General features: G+C 45.2%; 1 protein-coding gene across 1 annotated transcript in view; it reads right to left on the bottom strand.

The window, feature by feature from the left end:
- The window catches only part of LOC308578440 (G-protein coupled receptor 83-like), an 18,941-nt gene continuing 3,499 nt past the window's right edge, over positions 1–15,442 (bottom strand). The window contains exons 2-6 of the mRNA XM_081178823.1: positions 12,428–12,899; positions 11,582–11,707; positions 7,204–7,337; positions 3,425–4,035; positions 1–35 (exon numbers count right to left, since the gene is read on the bottom strand). Coding sequence (XP_081034949.1) covers positions 3,441–4,035; positions 7,204–7,337; positions 11,582–11,707; positions 12,428–12,853 — 1,281 coding nt within the window. The 5' untranslated portion in view covers positions 12,854–12,899 and the 3' untranslated portion in view covers positions 1–35; positions 3,425–3,440. The remainder of the gene's footprint in view (positions 36–3,424; positions 4,036–7,203; positions 7,338–11,581; positions 11,708–12,427; positions 12,900–15,442) is intronic.

The following is a 15,442-nucleotide window of genomic DNA, read 5'->3' as shown; positions in this document are numbered from 1 at the left end:
CTTGTTCCTCTTCATCTAGGTCCACTTCACCCCACCTGTGTGAACACAAAATAAAAACAATCTTTGTTGGAGTTGTTGTCGGCATCTTTCTTACTCTGGCACAACTTTTTCCTGTAATAAAGCCATGGCACATGAGAATTCTAGAGAAATCCTGTACAGTCTGCTGGTTGACTTAGCACCTGCAAAATGAAAGAAATTAGCAACCAAAGACGAGTGTGTAGAGGCGCCCTTAGCCTTCCTGGTTCAGTGCTTCAGTATTGAGCCAAACCTCTGGGAAGTATGTAATACCGTAAAAGGTAAAGGTAAAGGGACCCCTGACCATTAGGTCCAGTCATGACTGACTCTGGGGTTGTGGCATTCATCTCACTTTATTTCCCGAGGGAGCCGGCGTACAGCTTCTGGGTCATGTGGCCAGTATGACTAAGCCACTTCTGGCGAACCAGAGCAGCGCACGGAAATGCCGTTTACCTTCCCGCCAGAGCAGTACCTATTTATCTATTTGCACTTTGATGTGCTTTTGAACTGCTAGGTTGGCAGGAGCAGGGACCGAGCAACGGGAGCTCACCCCGTCGCAGGAATTCGAACCGCCGAAACCCACAGCGCCACCCACGTCCCTAACATATGCCTTATTCAAGCATAGTGTACCAGGTTTGTTAGTACTTCCCCTATATGGGCTGAAGCATCCATACTGCAGGGGAATCGGGGCTGTAGCTTAGTAGCAGAGCATCTGCTTTGCTTGCATAAGGTCCCAGGTAGGGCTGGGAATGTGTGTGTGCCCCCACACCTGAAACCCTGGAGAACTGCTGCAGTCAGTGCAAATAATAGTAAGCTAGATGGACTAGTGGTCTGACTTTGGATAAGGCAGATTACTAATATTATTAGTATTGCCCTCCCTTCACCACAAAGTATCTATTCCAGGGGCTGACACTACCTCCACACTATGAGGAGGAAGTGAGTTGCGGGAGGAGTTAGCTGCTAGGAGCAGTTCTAATGAGCCGATTGCAGCCTCTGGGAGCTTATGGCCTGGACTTATAAACTGGGGCGTTTGTGAGGGCATTTTGATGGGGATGCCCAGAGTGCTATCTCACAGTGTATGTAGGACCAAGAGACATGAAGGACAAGGGAGCTGCTGGAACCATCTGGGCACCTTAGTTCAAGAAGAATATTGACAAGTGGGGGATGTGTGCAGAGAAGGGTGACCAAGATGATCAAGGGTCAGGAAACTAAGCCTTATGAGGAATGGTTGAGGGTGTTGGGTATGTTTACCCTCGGGAAGGGGAGACAAAGAGGATGACAGCCAGCTTCGTGGATGTAAGGAAAGGAGAAGATGGAGCATGCTTGTTTTGTCCTGCTCTGGAGGGTAGGACCCAAACCAATACATTCAAGGAAGAACTCTATGACAGTAAGAGTTTCTGACCATGGAGCAGAGTCCATCAGGGGGTGGTGGACTCTCCTTCTTTGGAGATTTTAAAGCAGAGGTTGGATGGCCATCGGTCATCGATGCTTTAGTTGAGATTCCTGCATTGCAGAGGGTTGGAGTAGAATATACGATACTTGGGGTCCCTTCCAACTCTACAGTTCTATAATTCTATGAACCTCAAATCCTTTGGAGCAATGCTTCCCAGAGTGGGTGGTGGTGCCCACTGGGGGCAATGGGATTACCTTGGGGACACTTAACATGCAAGGGGGTAGTGCTGGAGGTGTAAATTGCTATCAGTCTTTGAAAAGCTGGTATCAGTAGATCAGGTTTATCAACTTTGTTGACTTAATGAAGCCAAATAGTTTTAATTGGGTTCTGTATAATTATTTGCTACTGTTTTTAACTTTTATTGTGTTACTTAACTGTTACTGTTTTTAATTTTAATGTGTTATTATTTTCTAATTGGAGAGCAGGACTGGATTGCATCTCCCATTGTTCTCAGAAGATGAGAGTTAGGAGGTAGCAAAAAAGGTGAAAGAAGAAACAAATCAGAAGCGGAAGTTGGGGGAAGCCCAAGAGGGGAGGGAGGAAGGAATGTATAGTAAATGTTATGAATATGAAATGTATGTAATGAATGAAAAAGGGAAATTAATAAAAAAAATTAAAAAGAAAAAAGAAATATTTCCAACAACAAAAGTGCAATGATGTGGTTAAACAGCGCCACCTGCTGCTTGGTAGTGGGAGTTTGTTGCTTGTTTGTTTTTAAAAAACACATCACCCCTACCATATTTACACGACATCAAATCTAACTTGTACCTCAATTTTCAAAACCTTGAAACAAAAATGTACTACATTTTTCTGTGCAAAAGACGCCTCCATGTATAATACACCCCCTATTTTTTTAACCCCCAAATTAAGAAATTAACTTGTTTAGCTTTGGGGGGGGGGGCTACTGCTGATCACTTGCCACAGCTACTGCCAATCGCACACCTTGCCACAGCCGCCAATTGTCTGCCTGCTTGCCGCCACCAACAGCCCACCCGCCCCCTTGCTGCAGCTGCTAATCACCTGTCCGCCTCGCCACAGCCGCCAATCACCTGCCCAATTGTTGCAGCTACAGCTAATCGCCAGCAGCCACCAATCACTCACTCAATCACCGCTGCCAATCTCCTGCTTGCTGCTGCCATTAATCGCACATCCCCCCTCTGCATTCACTATCCGTGTATAAGATGACACCCAATTTTTGCCTAATTTTTTTTTAGCAAAAAGCATTGTCTTATACACAGAAAAATATGGTATTTGCTGGTGCAATCAAATCTAATGCACACTCTAATTTTTGCAATGTTGTTTGGCCAAAAAAAGTGTGTATTACATTTGAGTAAATATGATGAATATTTAAAGCGGTATCATGACACTTTAAACCAGTGGTTCCCATAGTGGGTGGTCCTGCCCCCTAGAGGGTGGTGGGTTGCTTAGGGGGTGCTAAGAGGCAGGGGGCAGTAGTAGTTGTTGAAGGTGCAAATGACTATCAGGCTTTGGAAAGCTGGTACCACTGGATCAAGTCTATCAGTTTTGTTGAATTAATTAAACTAAATAGTTTTAATTGCATTTTGAATAAATGTGCAATTACTTGTTACAGTTTTGAATTTTATGGTGCTCCTACCTTCCTCAGTGGGTTGTGAAGACTGCTGTTCTGAATAATGTTTTTTACAGCACAGGGAAGGCAACACCCAGAACCAAGGGGTTGGTGGCCCAAAAGTATGGAGCCACTGCTTTGGAGGCTGGAAAGTAGGAACTGACGGAGGCAATGGTTATGGATGTGATTATTTTTCCTTTCTGGAAGAATTCATAAGTGTTATGTATGATACTAGCAACAAAAACAGACTAGGGAGGTATGAGAAACCCAATGCTAGTTCTGTTTCAGCAAATGAACAGTCCTGTATTAAACCTGCCATCATCTGAATGAGATATTTTACATATTTGCCAAATATTTCGTCAACTCACCTTGATCGGGCCCAGCTCACAAATCCGTTTTGAAAGTCTGCACGTTTGTGGTTGAGCGGATTGTCTGTAAAGAAAACCTTTGCTTGCATTTGATTTGCTGCATCCATGCCTCCCCATACGGCAAGGTTGCCGCTGGAATGAGGTTGTCTCTCGTCTGCTGTGCCTTCAGGCACATGGCGAACAAGGACTTGAGCTCGGAACGGAAGTTGTCATTCAGCCAGCAGTAGATGAAAGGATTGTAGCAAGTGCTGCTCATGGCAAACCAATGAAGGACGAAATAGAGGGAGTTTTTGGTTCTGATGTTCATGGTGGAGATGAGCAGCACATAGCAGTTGAGCGGGAACCAACAGAGGGCAAAAACCACCACCACCAGCACAAGCATTTTGATGCTTCTCTTCTTCTTGTTGTGATGGATGATGTACTGCTGCGTGGTGACATCCCCCACGGCATTGCGCAGCCAGAGCTTCTTGGCCAGCCGTGTGTAAGTGACGGAAATGATGAGGAGGGGCAAGAGGTAAAGGAGGAGGAAAGTGGAAAGGTCCACATATTTCTGCACCACCTCTGCAGGCTCAGGAAAATCTGGGAGGCACAAGCTACGAATAGTAGTTTCCCTTTGAAAACAAATAAACATTTATTCTGGATATGTAGTCAAGAAAACTTTTTATGTAGCTTAACATAGCTGAACATACTCTTATGAGGGTTTTTTGGGGAAAGGGAGGGATGTGGCCTGGATGATATTTGTGGGTCCCTTCAAGGGCCTGCTTAGAATCTAGGAGACGAGGCTGCTGAACCAGCCAAACCTGCTCCTTTGCTGGCCAATTTAAGTGCTATTTACCTCATCCTAAGAGGTTGCTCTGTTACCATAGAGTCCGTTTTATTATTTGGGATTGATAGAATTTCATTAATACCAAAAGTACATCTCTTCAATCTGTGGGATAATGAGCCTCATCTGGTGTTGCAATACATCCGGATTTCCTCCGACATATCTGGAATACCACTGCCTCTAGCAGTGAGCAGTGTCTGGGTGGAAATCAATAAAATGTTGGGGAAAATCCGGTTGTATGGCAGCTCATGTTGGCGGTGCAGTTTCCCATTAAAAAAGCTCAAAAGCCACAAAAATAATAAATGCAATTTTGCCCAAAAAAGCTCAATAACTTTTCTGTCCAGATTTTCCCTGTTTGAAATATGGCAACCTTATCCTGTAACCAACATGCTTAAGTCTAATTAATGCATTAAGGGGTTAATTCCATAGAGTTAGCTGTCCTGCCAGGCTTAGCTAGTTCACTCACCCTCACCTTGGGAAAAGGGTGATCAAGCCTATTGCTACCAGAGAAGCTCAGTTTTGAGGTGGTTGCTACAGTTCAGACTGCATGCCTCTTACAAGCCATTCTTGTGTTCCTATATGAATAATTTTGGAACTTTTATCACAGTAACTATGCCAGGTTTTACTGCCTCTGTTTTCTGCCTGAATATATGTAAGGAAGGTACCAGGAAAGCCTCCATGGGGAGAGCATTCCACAAACGTGGAACCACCACAGAAAAGACCCATACGCGTGTTGTCACCCCCCAGGCCTCTTGTGGAGGAGGCACATGAAGAAGGGCCTCAGATGATGATTGTAGAGTCTGAGTCGGTTCACATGAGGAGAGGTAGTCTGTGAGGTATTGCAGCCATTTAAGGCTTTATAGGTCAAAACCAGCACTTTGTATTGGGCCCAGAAACTGACTGGCAGCCAGGGCAGTTGGACCAGGATCAGTGTAATATTCTCAAACCATATTGTTGTAGTGAGCAACCTGACCGCCAAATTCTGCACCAGCTGAAATTTTTGAACCATCTCCAGATGCAGCCCTAATCTAACCTAGATTACTGCATTGCAGTAATCTAACCTAGAGGCATAGACAACAGAAGTTAGGCTATCTTCGTCCAGACAGGGGTGCAGTTGGGCCATCAAGCAGAGCTGGTAGAAGGCACTCTGCACTAGGGCTGGGCGATGTATTGATGCATTGTCCAAAACTGGTTTGAAGTTCACACCCTGGTAATGGTTTCATAAAAGCTGACATGGCAATATATCCTGAATCACAATGTGTGTGTGAACTATATAAAAAATTACGATGTGGGGGAAACCGTGAAGCTGGTCATTGATTTTCTCATTATTCCTGCTGCATTATTCCTTGTTGCTCTGCTGCCTCAGCTCTCTCCTGCCTCGTGCAGACGGCAGGGAACCACATGAACAGGCGCTGAAGAAAGCAGCCTACCTGGGAACTTTCCTCAGTAATACTGATGCTATGAGCTTCTTGTTTTTAAGCTCAGGGGCCAGGCTGGTAGGTGGTTGAGGGAGATGCCGGTCCCAGCCAGCTATGGACTTCTTACTGGGAGCTCCTTCCCTCCTCCATCCTTTCTCCTTATTTGGACTCTTTCTGCTCATCTGAAGGTGCTTCCTGACACCCGACCTCCGCCAGGGCCCTTGCAGAACTCCTTGTGCCTCACCTCCCCACCCCCACCCCCCAAGTTGCTGCCAAACCCTGTGTTTTGAACCACTGCTTGGTCCCACTGAAATTAAACCGTATGCAATATGCAAGCTCAGATTACTCTGAGATCCTTCTTCCCATTTCACCTCTCTTCTCATCCATTCTTGTCCTACAGATATTGTCACTGCATAGTTCTTTTCATGGCTTGATTCACATCTTTAATATCCTGTTTTCAGCCTCCTGAACTGCAGTGATGCTGTGCTGCGAAGGGAAGTTCCACACACACTGGCTGTTGTCCCAAAGTGGGAAGCGAGAATGGAATGACAATAGATTCCCCAGAACCACTGCTCCCATTCTGTTGTTCCTTGCCAGATGAATATCGGTTACTCGATTTAAAAAGGGTAGGGGGCTAATCTCAAGGAAGGGGTGGCTGAGTTGGTGCCATCCAGGTGTCATACTGAGCTCCCATCAGCCCCAGAAAACACAGTCCAAGGTCGGGGATGATGGGAGTTGTGTAGCACACCAACATACTATTGTGGGTTTGGTGAGTCCTTTCCCATGGGGTGGGGGGTGGGTCCTGCCCAGTGAAGGTTGGAATCTAATAGAGGAGGAAGTTGCTAAACTGGTCAGACCTTTTCTTTGTAAGATGATGACCTTAGCTGCCCCCTCAAGTGTCCTCATAAGCATCCCAAAAGAATGAGCTGGGTTGCAAGAACTACAACTAGGTGTGATGGGGCCCTCAGTGCTAATGGGTGGGGCTTTCTCCCATTTGCTCACCTCTGTACGGTAACTGATTTGTAAGAAAATTGATAGCTGTTATTACCAATAATTGGCTGCCTTGTGACTTGCAGCAACTCAGAATCATAAATGCAAATGACCAAAGCAAATGGCTTTGAAAGCTGCAAAAGCAGTAACACTTAAAATATGAAGTGAGGAAGGTGTGCTGCTTTAGGCTGGAGTCTGACTAATTGTAAATAAGCGATCAACGCACTCAGAGGTGCCCACCTCCAGAGCCCCCCGCTGCCCCTTTGCCTCTTAGCAACTCCCCACCTCCCAGGGGACATTGCCACCTACTTTGGGAATCACTGGTGCAGGCAGTATTCAGCTGGATGGGTGCATGGCCTGATTCGGTATAACAACACCTTCCTGTATTCCACCTACAAAATGGAAGTTGCCTAGTCCAGCCTCCTGCCAATGTAGGAAATCCACTCCTGTGGCCATCTTTGGTAGGAGGTGAAGCTTGCTTTTCATTTTTTTAAAGTAACACGTAGTTTGACAGGCGAGAAAAGAAAAGGGTAGGTTAAAAGACTCACCTATAATTATAAATGAAGAGCTTTTGGTAGATAGCATGGGGTAATGAAAAGCAGGCTGCCATCATCCAGATGCTGGAAATGGCCAGTGCTCCTTTGGTCAGTGACATCCTTGGCTTGAGTGGATGGAGGATGACCTGGAAGAAAGGATGCCTCACAGTGATTCTCATCTCTGCAGACCAGGGGTGGGTAAAGTGCAGGCCATACCCATACCCATACCCATATAAAGCTCCCCATAAATTTAATTGCCATGTTGGGCACTACCTGCACTATGCATTTAAAGCACTGTGACCCCATTTTAAATGGCCACAGCTCCCCCCCAAAGAATGCTGGGAACTGTAGTTTGTTAAGGGTTCTCATAGTTGTTCGGAGACCACCTCCCCCCCCCCACAACATTTCCCAAAGCAGTTAACAACCAGTCCGTCTTCCCAGGGAACTCTGGGGATTGCAGCTTGGCAGTAGGAATAAAGGGGGCCTCCTAAGAACTCTCAGCACCCTTGACAAACCACTTCCCATGATTCTTCGGGGAAAACCATGACTGCCAAAACCAGTGACTCCTTTTTTTGGGCCACCCCCTCATTCCATAAACGCATCTCCAGTGCTCCCTACTCTACCCTACAAAGGGCATTTTTCAGAATAGTGGTTTGCACAGCCCACTAAGGAAGATAGGAATAGCATAAAAATCAAAACAGTACCAATTAATTGCACATTTATTCAAAAGCCAATTAAAACTATTTAGTTTAATTAATTCAACAAAGCTGATGCGGATAGTTCAATTGGTAAGAGCGTGGTGCTGATAACACCAAGATTGCAGGTTTGATCTCCAAATGAAACACCTGCATATTCCGGCATTGAAGTGGGTTGGACTAGATGATCCTCAGGGTCCCTTCCAACTCTACAATTCTAAGTTGGCGACCATGGCTGCATCTAAGTTAGTGATGGACTTGATCCAGTGGTACCAGCTTTTCAAAGTCCGATAGTAATTTGCATCTCCCACAACCACTACTGCCCCCTTGCCTCTTAGCGTCCCCATGGTAATCCCACTGTCCTCTAGGGGGCAGTACCGCCCATTTTGGGAACCACTGGTCTAAACGGTCATGATACTGCTTTAAATATATAGTGCGGATGTTTTAAAAACCTCCCACTCCCACTACCAAGCAGAGCGTGGCGCTGTTTAACCCCATCACTGCACTTATGTGGTTGGAGAGATTTAACCCACATCTCTGTAACCAGTGCAGGCAGCCATGGGAGATGCAGTTCAGACCCACTCATCCAATCAGTCTTGACAATGGAGGCTCTTGACCTTCATTATCCTGCTGGTGCGAATCTTGAATCAGAGACAGTGCTTTGAGTTCTGAAGTCCTGCCTCTTCTTACTGCATTAGACATAAAAGGGCTGGGTGATCATGCAAGAATATTGGCATAAGCAACCACCATTATCAGCTTCTTTCTTGAAGTTTGCAATCCATGGGAGATGCACAGACGTGGCTGAAGAAAGGCAGCAGAGTTACCTGCAAGTCTGTGGTTTCCAGGTGATGCTCAGCACATAAAAGGGAGTGCTGTGTTTCTAGTGGTCTGCCCGTGTGGGTTTGTGTGGCAAAAGCCATGTAACTCTCAGAGGAATGGCTAATATTAGGCTGAAGAAAGGTAGCCATCCCTGCTGCAGACAATTTGCAAAGCTTACCTCACTGCTACCAGCACATGACAATCTGGTGTTTTTAATGCTGCCAATGCTTGACTTATTAGGGAGATGGCCTCAATAATAATAGAACACTTTCTCTGAACACTCAGGGGAATATTTCAGTATTCACTTCCTAAGCCTGCAATTTCTTTCTACCTTCTTTCAGTATCACAATGTTCTATTAATCATTTTCCCTACTGAGCTGATATTATAATACACATTGTTAGCTTACTGATGAACACAGTACCTCAGTTAATGAAAGAAGCTCCTAAGACACACTCCAACCTTTTTAAACTGTTTCATCTTTCTGTGAGTATATGCTCCAGGAGTGAAACAAAACCCACTATGTGACACAACACCTATCATTCTGCATGGCAGATTCTGCACTGATGGGGGAGGGAGGTGGACTTGATGATCTCCTAGGTCCTTTCCAACTCCATGAGTCCTTAATAATCATGGAGCCCATGTAAACAATCTACCAGATGCTTGATAAGCCATGTAATTTTGCTGCAGGACATTTATCAAGAAGTGCAAAACAACGGGTCAGTTATTGTACATGAATATGTGTGAGAGCTGAACCTCTTTATTCTAATATAGACCAATAGTGCCATCTAGAGCTAAGAACGGTGCATGGAAACAATATCCTTGGTTTCATTTCATTTAATCCTTTCTTTCCTACAATAGCAAACTGGTCTGAATTGACTAGTTCTTTCGTAATGGATGTTCAACACCATTAGGAAGCCGAACCATCCTCTATGCACATTTCTGACCAGTGGTTGTTGGCATCTATCTGTCTCGAGAGACAATGCAGTGTACCTTTGGGGGTGAAGTCAAATTGCTGTGTTAGCAACACCAAAGTGACCTCCCTGGGGTGCAAGTCTAGGCAGTGTGCATGGAGGTCCTGGGCTGCCCAGATGACAAGACCCCCCCCTCGGTGTCACTGATGAGGTCCAAAGGAAATCAGAGCAATATGTTTGGCACCAACTTGGCTACAGGAGTTGCCGGAAGGAGGCATACAAGGCACTGTCCAACTGTCTTAGGGACTGAACTCCGGATTTGTGTTGGGTCCAGCAGAGGTTTAGGGTCAGAGTTTTCCTTCCCTGGGATGCACTACTTTCTCATGTAGATGAGTCCTACCTGCCCCTCACTTCCATCCACAGTGCATGCAGAAACTGCCTTCTTGAGGTCTATTGGGTCCACTCAGCCCACAACAGCCTGTTTTCACATGCAGGGGAAGTCCCTAACTCATCAAGGATTTGAGACCCATCGGCTACCCCTCACCTGGTTTAGCTTGCCAGTCAAAGCTGTTCCCGGGGTGTAGCTGCTGTCCTATGCTGACAGCTTCTAGGACCCACAGGTGAGAGCTGAGTGCAGGGTGGGGACCCAAGGTGGACAAACTACCTCAGAAAATGTACAACATGTCATCCACCAGAGGTACAACCCCTCCCCTAACACCCCAGACACGGCTTCTGATTGATACCTAACCACTTACATGAGAGATGGAGCTTATTTCACCATTGGTTCAAACTACAGTCCAGGCAGGCAGCTTTTTCTGGTCCCAAACTATAATAAATGTGTGACATATCCTGTAGTCCTTTGTCTCCTTTGGAACCATGAAAACCAGAGATATTCTGCAAGGGACTAGCACTTTCCTAGGCTGCCTTCTTTCCACGAGCTCTGGGGGTTTTCTGACACCCAAGACAGTACTCAAATAGGCAAAATGTAATTAACTAAATTAGATTGACTTTAAAAATGTTATTTGGAAGTCTCTCTCTGTGTGATTTGTTGCATTCCTTTCCCCCTCTGAAATAAAGTTACTTATATACCATGACAGTTGGCTTTATTAGTTTAAAAAGGCTTTTCTCTGTAATACAGGCAACCCCCATTTTGCACGGGGGATGCGTTCTGGGCATTCATGCACGTTGGCAGAGTACGCATAAGCCAAGCCCACCCCACCCCCTCATGCCCTGTTATGCCCCACCCTCTTCCAGGTCCAAATGACCCGCATGTCAGTGGTCACGCCATAATTGAACGTGTGCAAAATAACCACTGCCCAGGCTGTTTTTCACCTGATCAGATCGGATGGATGAGCTGCAGTACCCTTCTCTGACCATTATGGGAAAGGGCCATAGCTCAGTGATAGAGCACCTGCTTTGCATGCAGGGAGGTCCCAGGTAGAATCTCCAATGGCATCTCCACTTAGTGCCGGGAGAGATTCCTGTCTGAAACCCTAGGAAGCCAGGGGCAGTCAGTGTAGACAGTACTGAACTAGACACACCAATGTCCTGACATCGTATAAGCAGCTGCTTATACTCCCAAGTGACCACTCCCAACAAATACATACATACACTGGATGTTTATTATAGTGGGCAATTTCAATTTCCTTGTGTCCTTAGGGCACCCTTTCTCCCACTGCCCACTCCACAACTTTGTGTAGTCAAGACTAAAGGCAAAATAGGGCCCAAGGTCCCTTCAGCCACCCCCAATAAAATATTTGAGGGGGCCAGGGTTCCCCAAAGTTGATGAGCATTGCCACTCAAATGGTGTGCATGTGCTACACCTTGTGATCAATTATGCAGGACAGGGATAATTGACAGGGATCAATTATACCTCCTCCCCCCCATATTTTATTCAAGCTGTCACCCCTGGTTTCAGGATACCTTTTGCAGGGGAAGGTGGGGGATGGAGTTGAGTTTCATACCTGATGCCGGTCCAGGGCTATAGCTGTCAGGGTCAGGGTGGAGACGTGGAGAGAGCAATACTGCGCAAAGCGGCTGACATGGCACATGCTTTCCCCAAAGACCCACGTGCTGTTCACAAACCGAACCTGCGGAAGAGACTGGCAAGAATAATGGGGCCAGAAGAAGATTTGTGGCTAACAACTAGGATTCACTTGGTACAGTCAAGCACATGGGGTTTCCATCGGCACATGGGGTCAGGAAGACCTCTGTCCATTTGTGAAAGTTTGCAAAGATTAAAATAGGGACTTCTGTCAATTTTTTACTTGATCTGGGAGTGGAATAGGACCCTCCAAACAACTCTCAGCATCTTTAGCAAACTACAGCTCCCAGAATTCTTTGGGAGAGCCATTTATTTATTAATTTAAAAGATTACAGTATTTATAGTCCACTTGTCATTGAATGTTTTCAATCTCAGAAAGGGGAACAAAGTTTATAAAAATAAACATAGAAAAATATCCAACAAAATTACAAAATCATATAAACAGGACCAATAAATAACCAAACAATTCTATCATAAGGCAAACAAGCAAAATCATTGCAACATAAACTAATATTTCCAATTTAATGAAATATGAGCCTCAAGGTCAGCAGTTCGGCCAGGCAGGGGTGGGCAGATGAATTTGCTGACCTCCTCCAGCTCTCCCATGAACATTTAAAGTGGGATCACAGTGCTTTAAATGTATGGTGTGAACAAGGCCCTGAGTGGCTGTCCAGCACACCAAATGCAAATGCAAGGCAATGACTTAATCCAGGCAGTGACCTCCTCCCTTTCTGGTCTGGGGGCATGGCAGTGGCGAAGGACTTACCAAAGTGAAAGGTGTGTTGAGCAAGGTGATCATGATATCAGACATGGCCAGGTTGGCAATGAAGAGGCTGGTGGCCGAATGCATCCTCCTCCTCCTCTTCTTCATCACCACATGGCATACCAGCAAGTTACCAAAGAGAGATACGATGATGATGATTGTGTAGGCCACAATGAGAAGAGCTTTCATGGTGGGCTTCTGCGACTCCGGCTCGTATTTAGCCAGCTCAGCAAACTTCTCCCACTCAATGATCTGGCTCTCTGTCCAGTTGAAGGGTGTGCCATTCTTGGCTTGGTAGTGTAACATAAACTTGGCCAGAGAAAAATTGCATTTGGGCTCCTGAGGAGGACATGGGAAGTGAGGGGAATGGGATAGAGGGAAGAGGAGCATGTGAGAGAGGTGGTCTTCCAGCCAGCTGGAACCTTGCATGGAGACAGGCTAAGTTAGCAGGAGGCGTTTGTTCTAGCAGGTGGGACTAAATAGGAGAGAGAGAGAGAGAGAGAGAGAGAGAGAGAGAGAGAGAGAGAAGCTTTTTAGCCAACTCAGGTTGGGAGCAACTGTCAGGACAAAGGCAACATTTAAATATCCAAGTAGAAAGAAGTATTGAGGTGCATTAAATATGTTTTGTAGCACACTGTCAGAAAGGCACTAGTGTGTCATTTGACAAAAAATGTGGACAGTAAAAGTGGAGCTGGGAGAATCTGGTGTGCTCATGCACAAAAATAAATAAAAATGGCATACGGCAGAGCACACACAAATCATGGAGAAAGATCAGGTGTGCAGCTTTAATTGGTCATCTTGAGTCGTTATTGAGGCATTCAGTCTTCTAACTTCTGAGAGTGCCCTTTGTTCTCCCCCCTTCCTTTTTTCAAAGCACTTTACCCTCCTATTTGCTTTGTCAATTTTTTTGGAGCACAATTCTTCTAAAATGTGTATTTTCCCCTCCCTTCTTTATAATTCTCTTCCCAGCTGGATTGTCCTACAGAACCTGTGAATGATATCAGGGGAAAAAAATAACATTATGCTGATATTTGATTTTTTCTTTTCTGTACAATAGAAAGCAACTATGCAAATATTCAGAGATGAGCTTGGAACAGTGTCCTAAACAGGGAACAAGCTGGCTTCTGGCACCATAAATTCACCTCTGTTTTCTTTTCTTCCTGCATTCCATGTTCTTCAGTACAGTATAAAATGAAGGGTTATTTATTTAGTCTTTTACTTTCAATTACATTTTCCAATCAGCAGGCAGCCAGGACCAGATGAGGCATGACTGTAACTCTGTACAAACTGAGCAAGGTTTGATAACGAAGAGTTCTTGTGACTAGATTGTGAAAATAAAATGTCCATTTCCAGAACATGTTCCTCCCAACAGTAAACATTACTAGCTCAGAGCGAACAGGCAACCTAGTTCTGAAGCTAAAGTCTATAAAGTAAGCACCCCCACTCCCCTTTCTGAAACTCTGTGGTTATGGTTGCCATGGTTTCAGGGGCGCCAACTTGAATAAAATATTGGTAAGCTCTGCCTCACATAATTGATCACAAGATGCGGTGCATGCACACCATTTGAATGATAATGCCCATCAACTCTGGGCCCCCCCAGCTCTGATATGTTCTCATGAGATATCATGGAGCCACCCAAGTCCCCATGAGATCTCCCAGCGCCACCCCTGGCAGAGAGCTCAAAAGTTCTTTTTGTGCCAGAAAAACCTTGCATACATTTAATTTGCTCAATTTCAACTGGCCAGACTTGGACCACACAAGCTTGAAACCACACAAATTAAAAATGTGTAAGATGCAATCATACTGTAGTGCTATGTAGACATAGAGAAACAAACCTAACTTTTAAAAAAGTACTACCTGTGCTCCCCTTTGTCTACCAGAATACCCATAATCCAGGATGCTAAAGGGAGAACAAATAATCCTTCAAAAGTTGTTTATATACTATTCATTCATTAATTCTCTGCCCTTCAGGTGTGCGTGGGGGGGGGGGACGGACCGGGACCAAGTCTCTGAAGCAGCTTTCATCACTCCGTAGTAAGCTACCGTAGTCCCTGCCCCTCAGGTTTACAATCTAAAAGACACAACACAAAAGGAAAAGGGGTTGGACTAGAGATGGAAAAAAGGCAAACTCAGACACCAGTTCTCAGGTACAATCTGTGCTATTTTTCTAGAAAAAGCAGAACTCATCATGAATGCCTCCCTTATTCTTTTAGAATGGCAATGGTGCCCACCTGAGAGGTGCCAGAACTAAGTTTCAGTGAGTTCTGGCTGGGGAACAAAAAGCTCTGGATATAATATTTTTTAAAGTGCTCTTCCTGACAGGGAGGCACAAAGCAAGCTCTTTGCAGTTGTTCCTTCTCTGCCCAGTGGAAAGAGAACCAAGAGGCTCTTCAGAGAGTGCTGCCCTTCCAGCCTGCAGTCCCAGGAGAACAGTGCTTTCCTTTTCCACCCACCTAAATTGTTACGATTGGGAGGCAAAGCTCACCAACATTCAGTTAAAACCCAGAAAGAACACAGCAGACATACCCAGCAATCATGTTTGGAGAGTCAGTTTTTATGTCTTACCAGAAGGAGATGCAATGGCACAGTACAATTCCACACAAGGTTGCTCAGATCCAAATCCCACTAATCTCAATGGGTTTTACTTACCTGGGGGCAAGTGTGTTTAGGCCTATAGTTTAACTAACTACTGCTGAAAATCAGCCCCATTAACTACGAACCCCTAAATTTGGGATCCACTCCAAACCTGTACCAAAGTTTAGCAAGTTTTTTGCAGCAAAAACCTTGCGTCTTGTAGCACCCCACAAATTGAGCAATTGATACATCAAACATGGGGTTCACACTTAACTACAAACCCCAAAATTTGGGCACCAGGAATTATGTTTTAAGTGACCACTGCACCTTATCGGCTTTGCCTGGTACATTTTTATGAAATGAATAGAACAAAAATTCCCACTTATTTAAAAGGTGCATGTTTCTAGATCACATTTCTCCTGTCTTAAATATGCGGCTTGTGTG

The sequence above is a fragment of the Podarcis bocagei genome (genome assembly GCF_964188305.1).
Source record: "Podarcis bocagei genome assembly, chromosome: Z".
In the NCBI taxonomy this organism is placed as follows: domain Eukaryota; kingdom Metazoa; phylum Chordata; class Lepidosauria; order Squamata; family Lacertidae; genus Podarcis; species Podarcis bocagei.
Note: the sequence above shows the minus strand (reverse complement) of the source record. Positions and strands in the feature narration are given on the sequence as shown.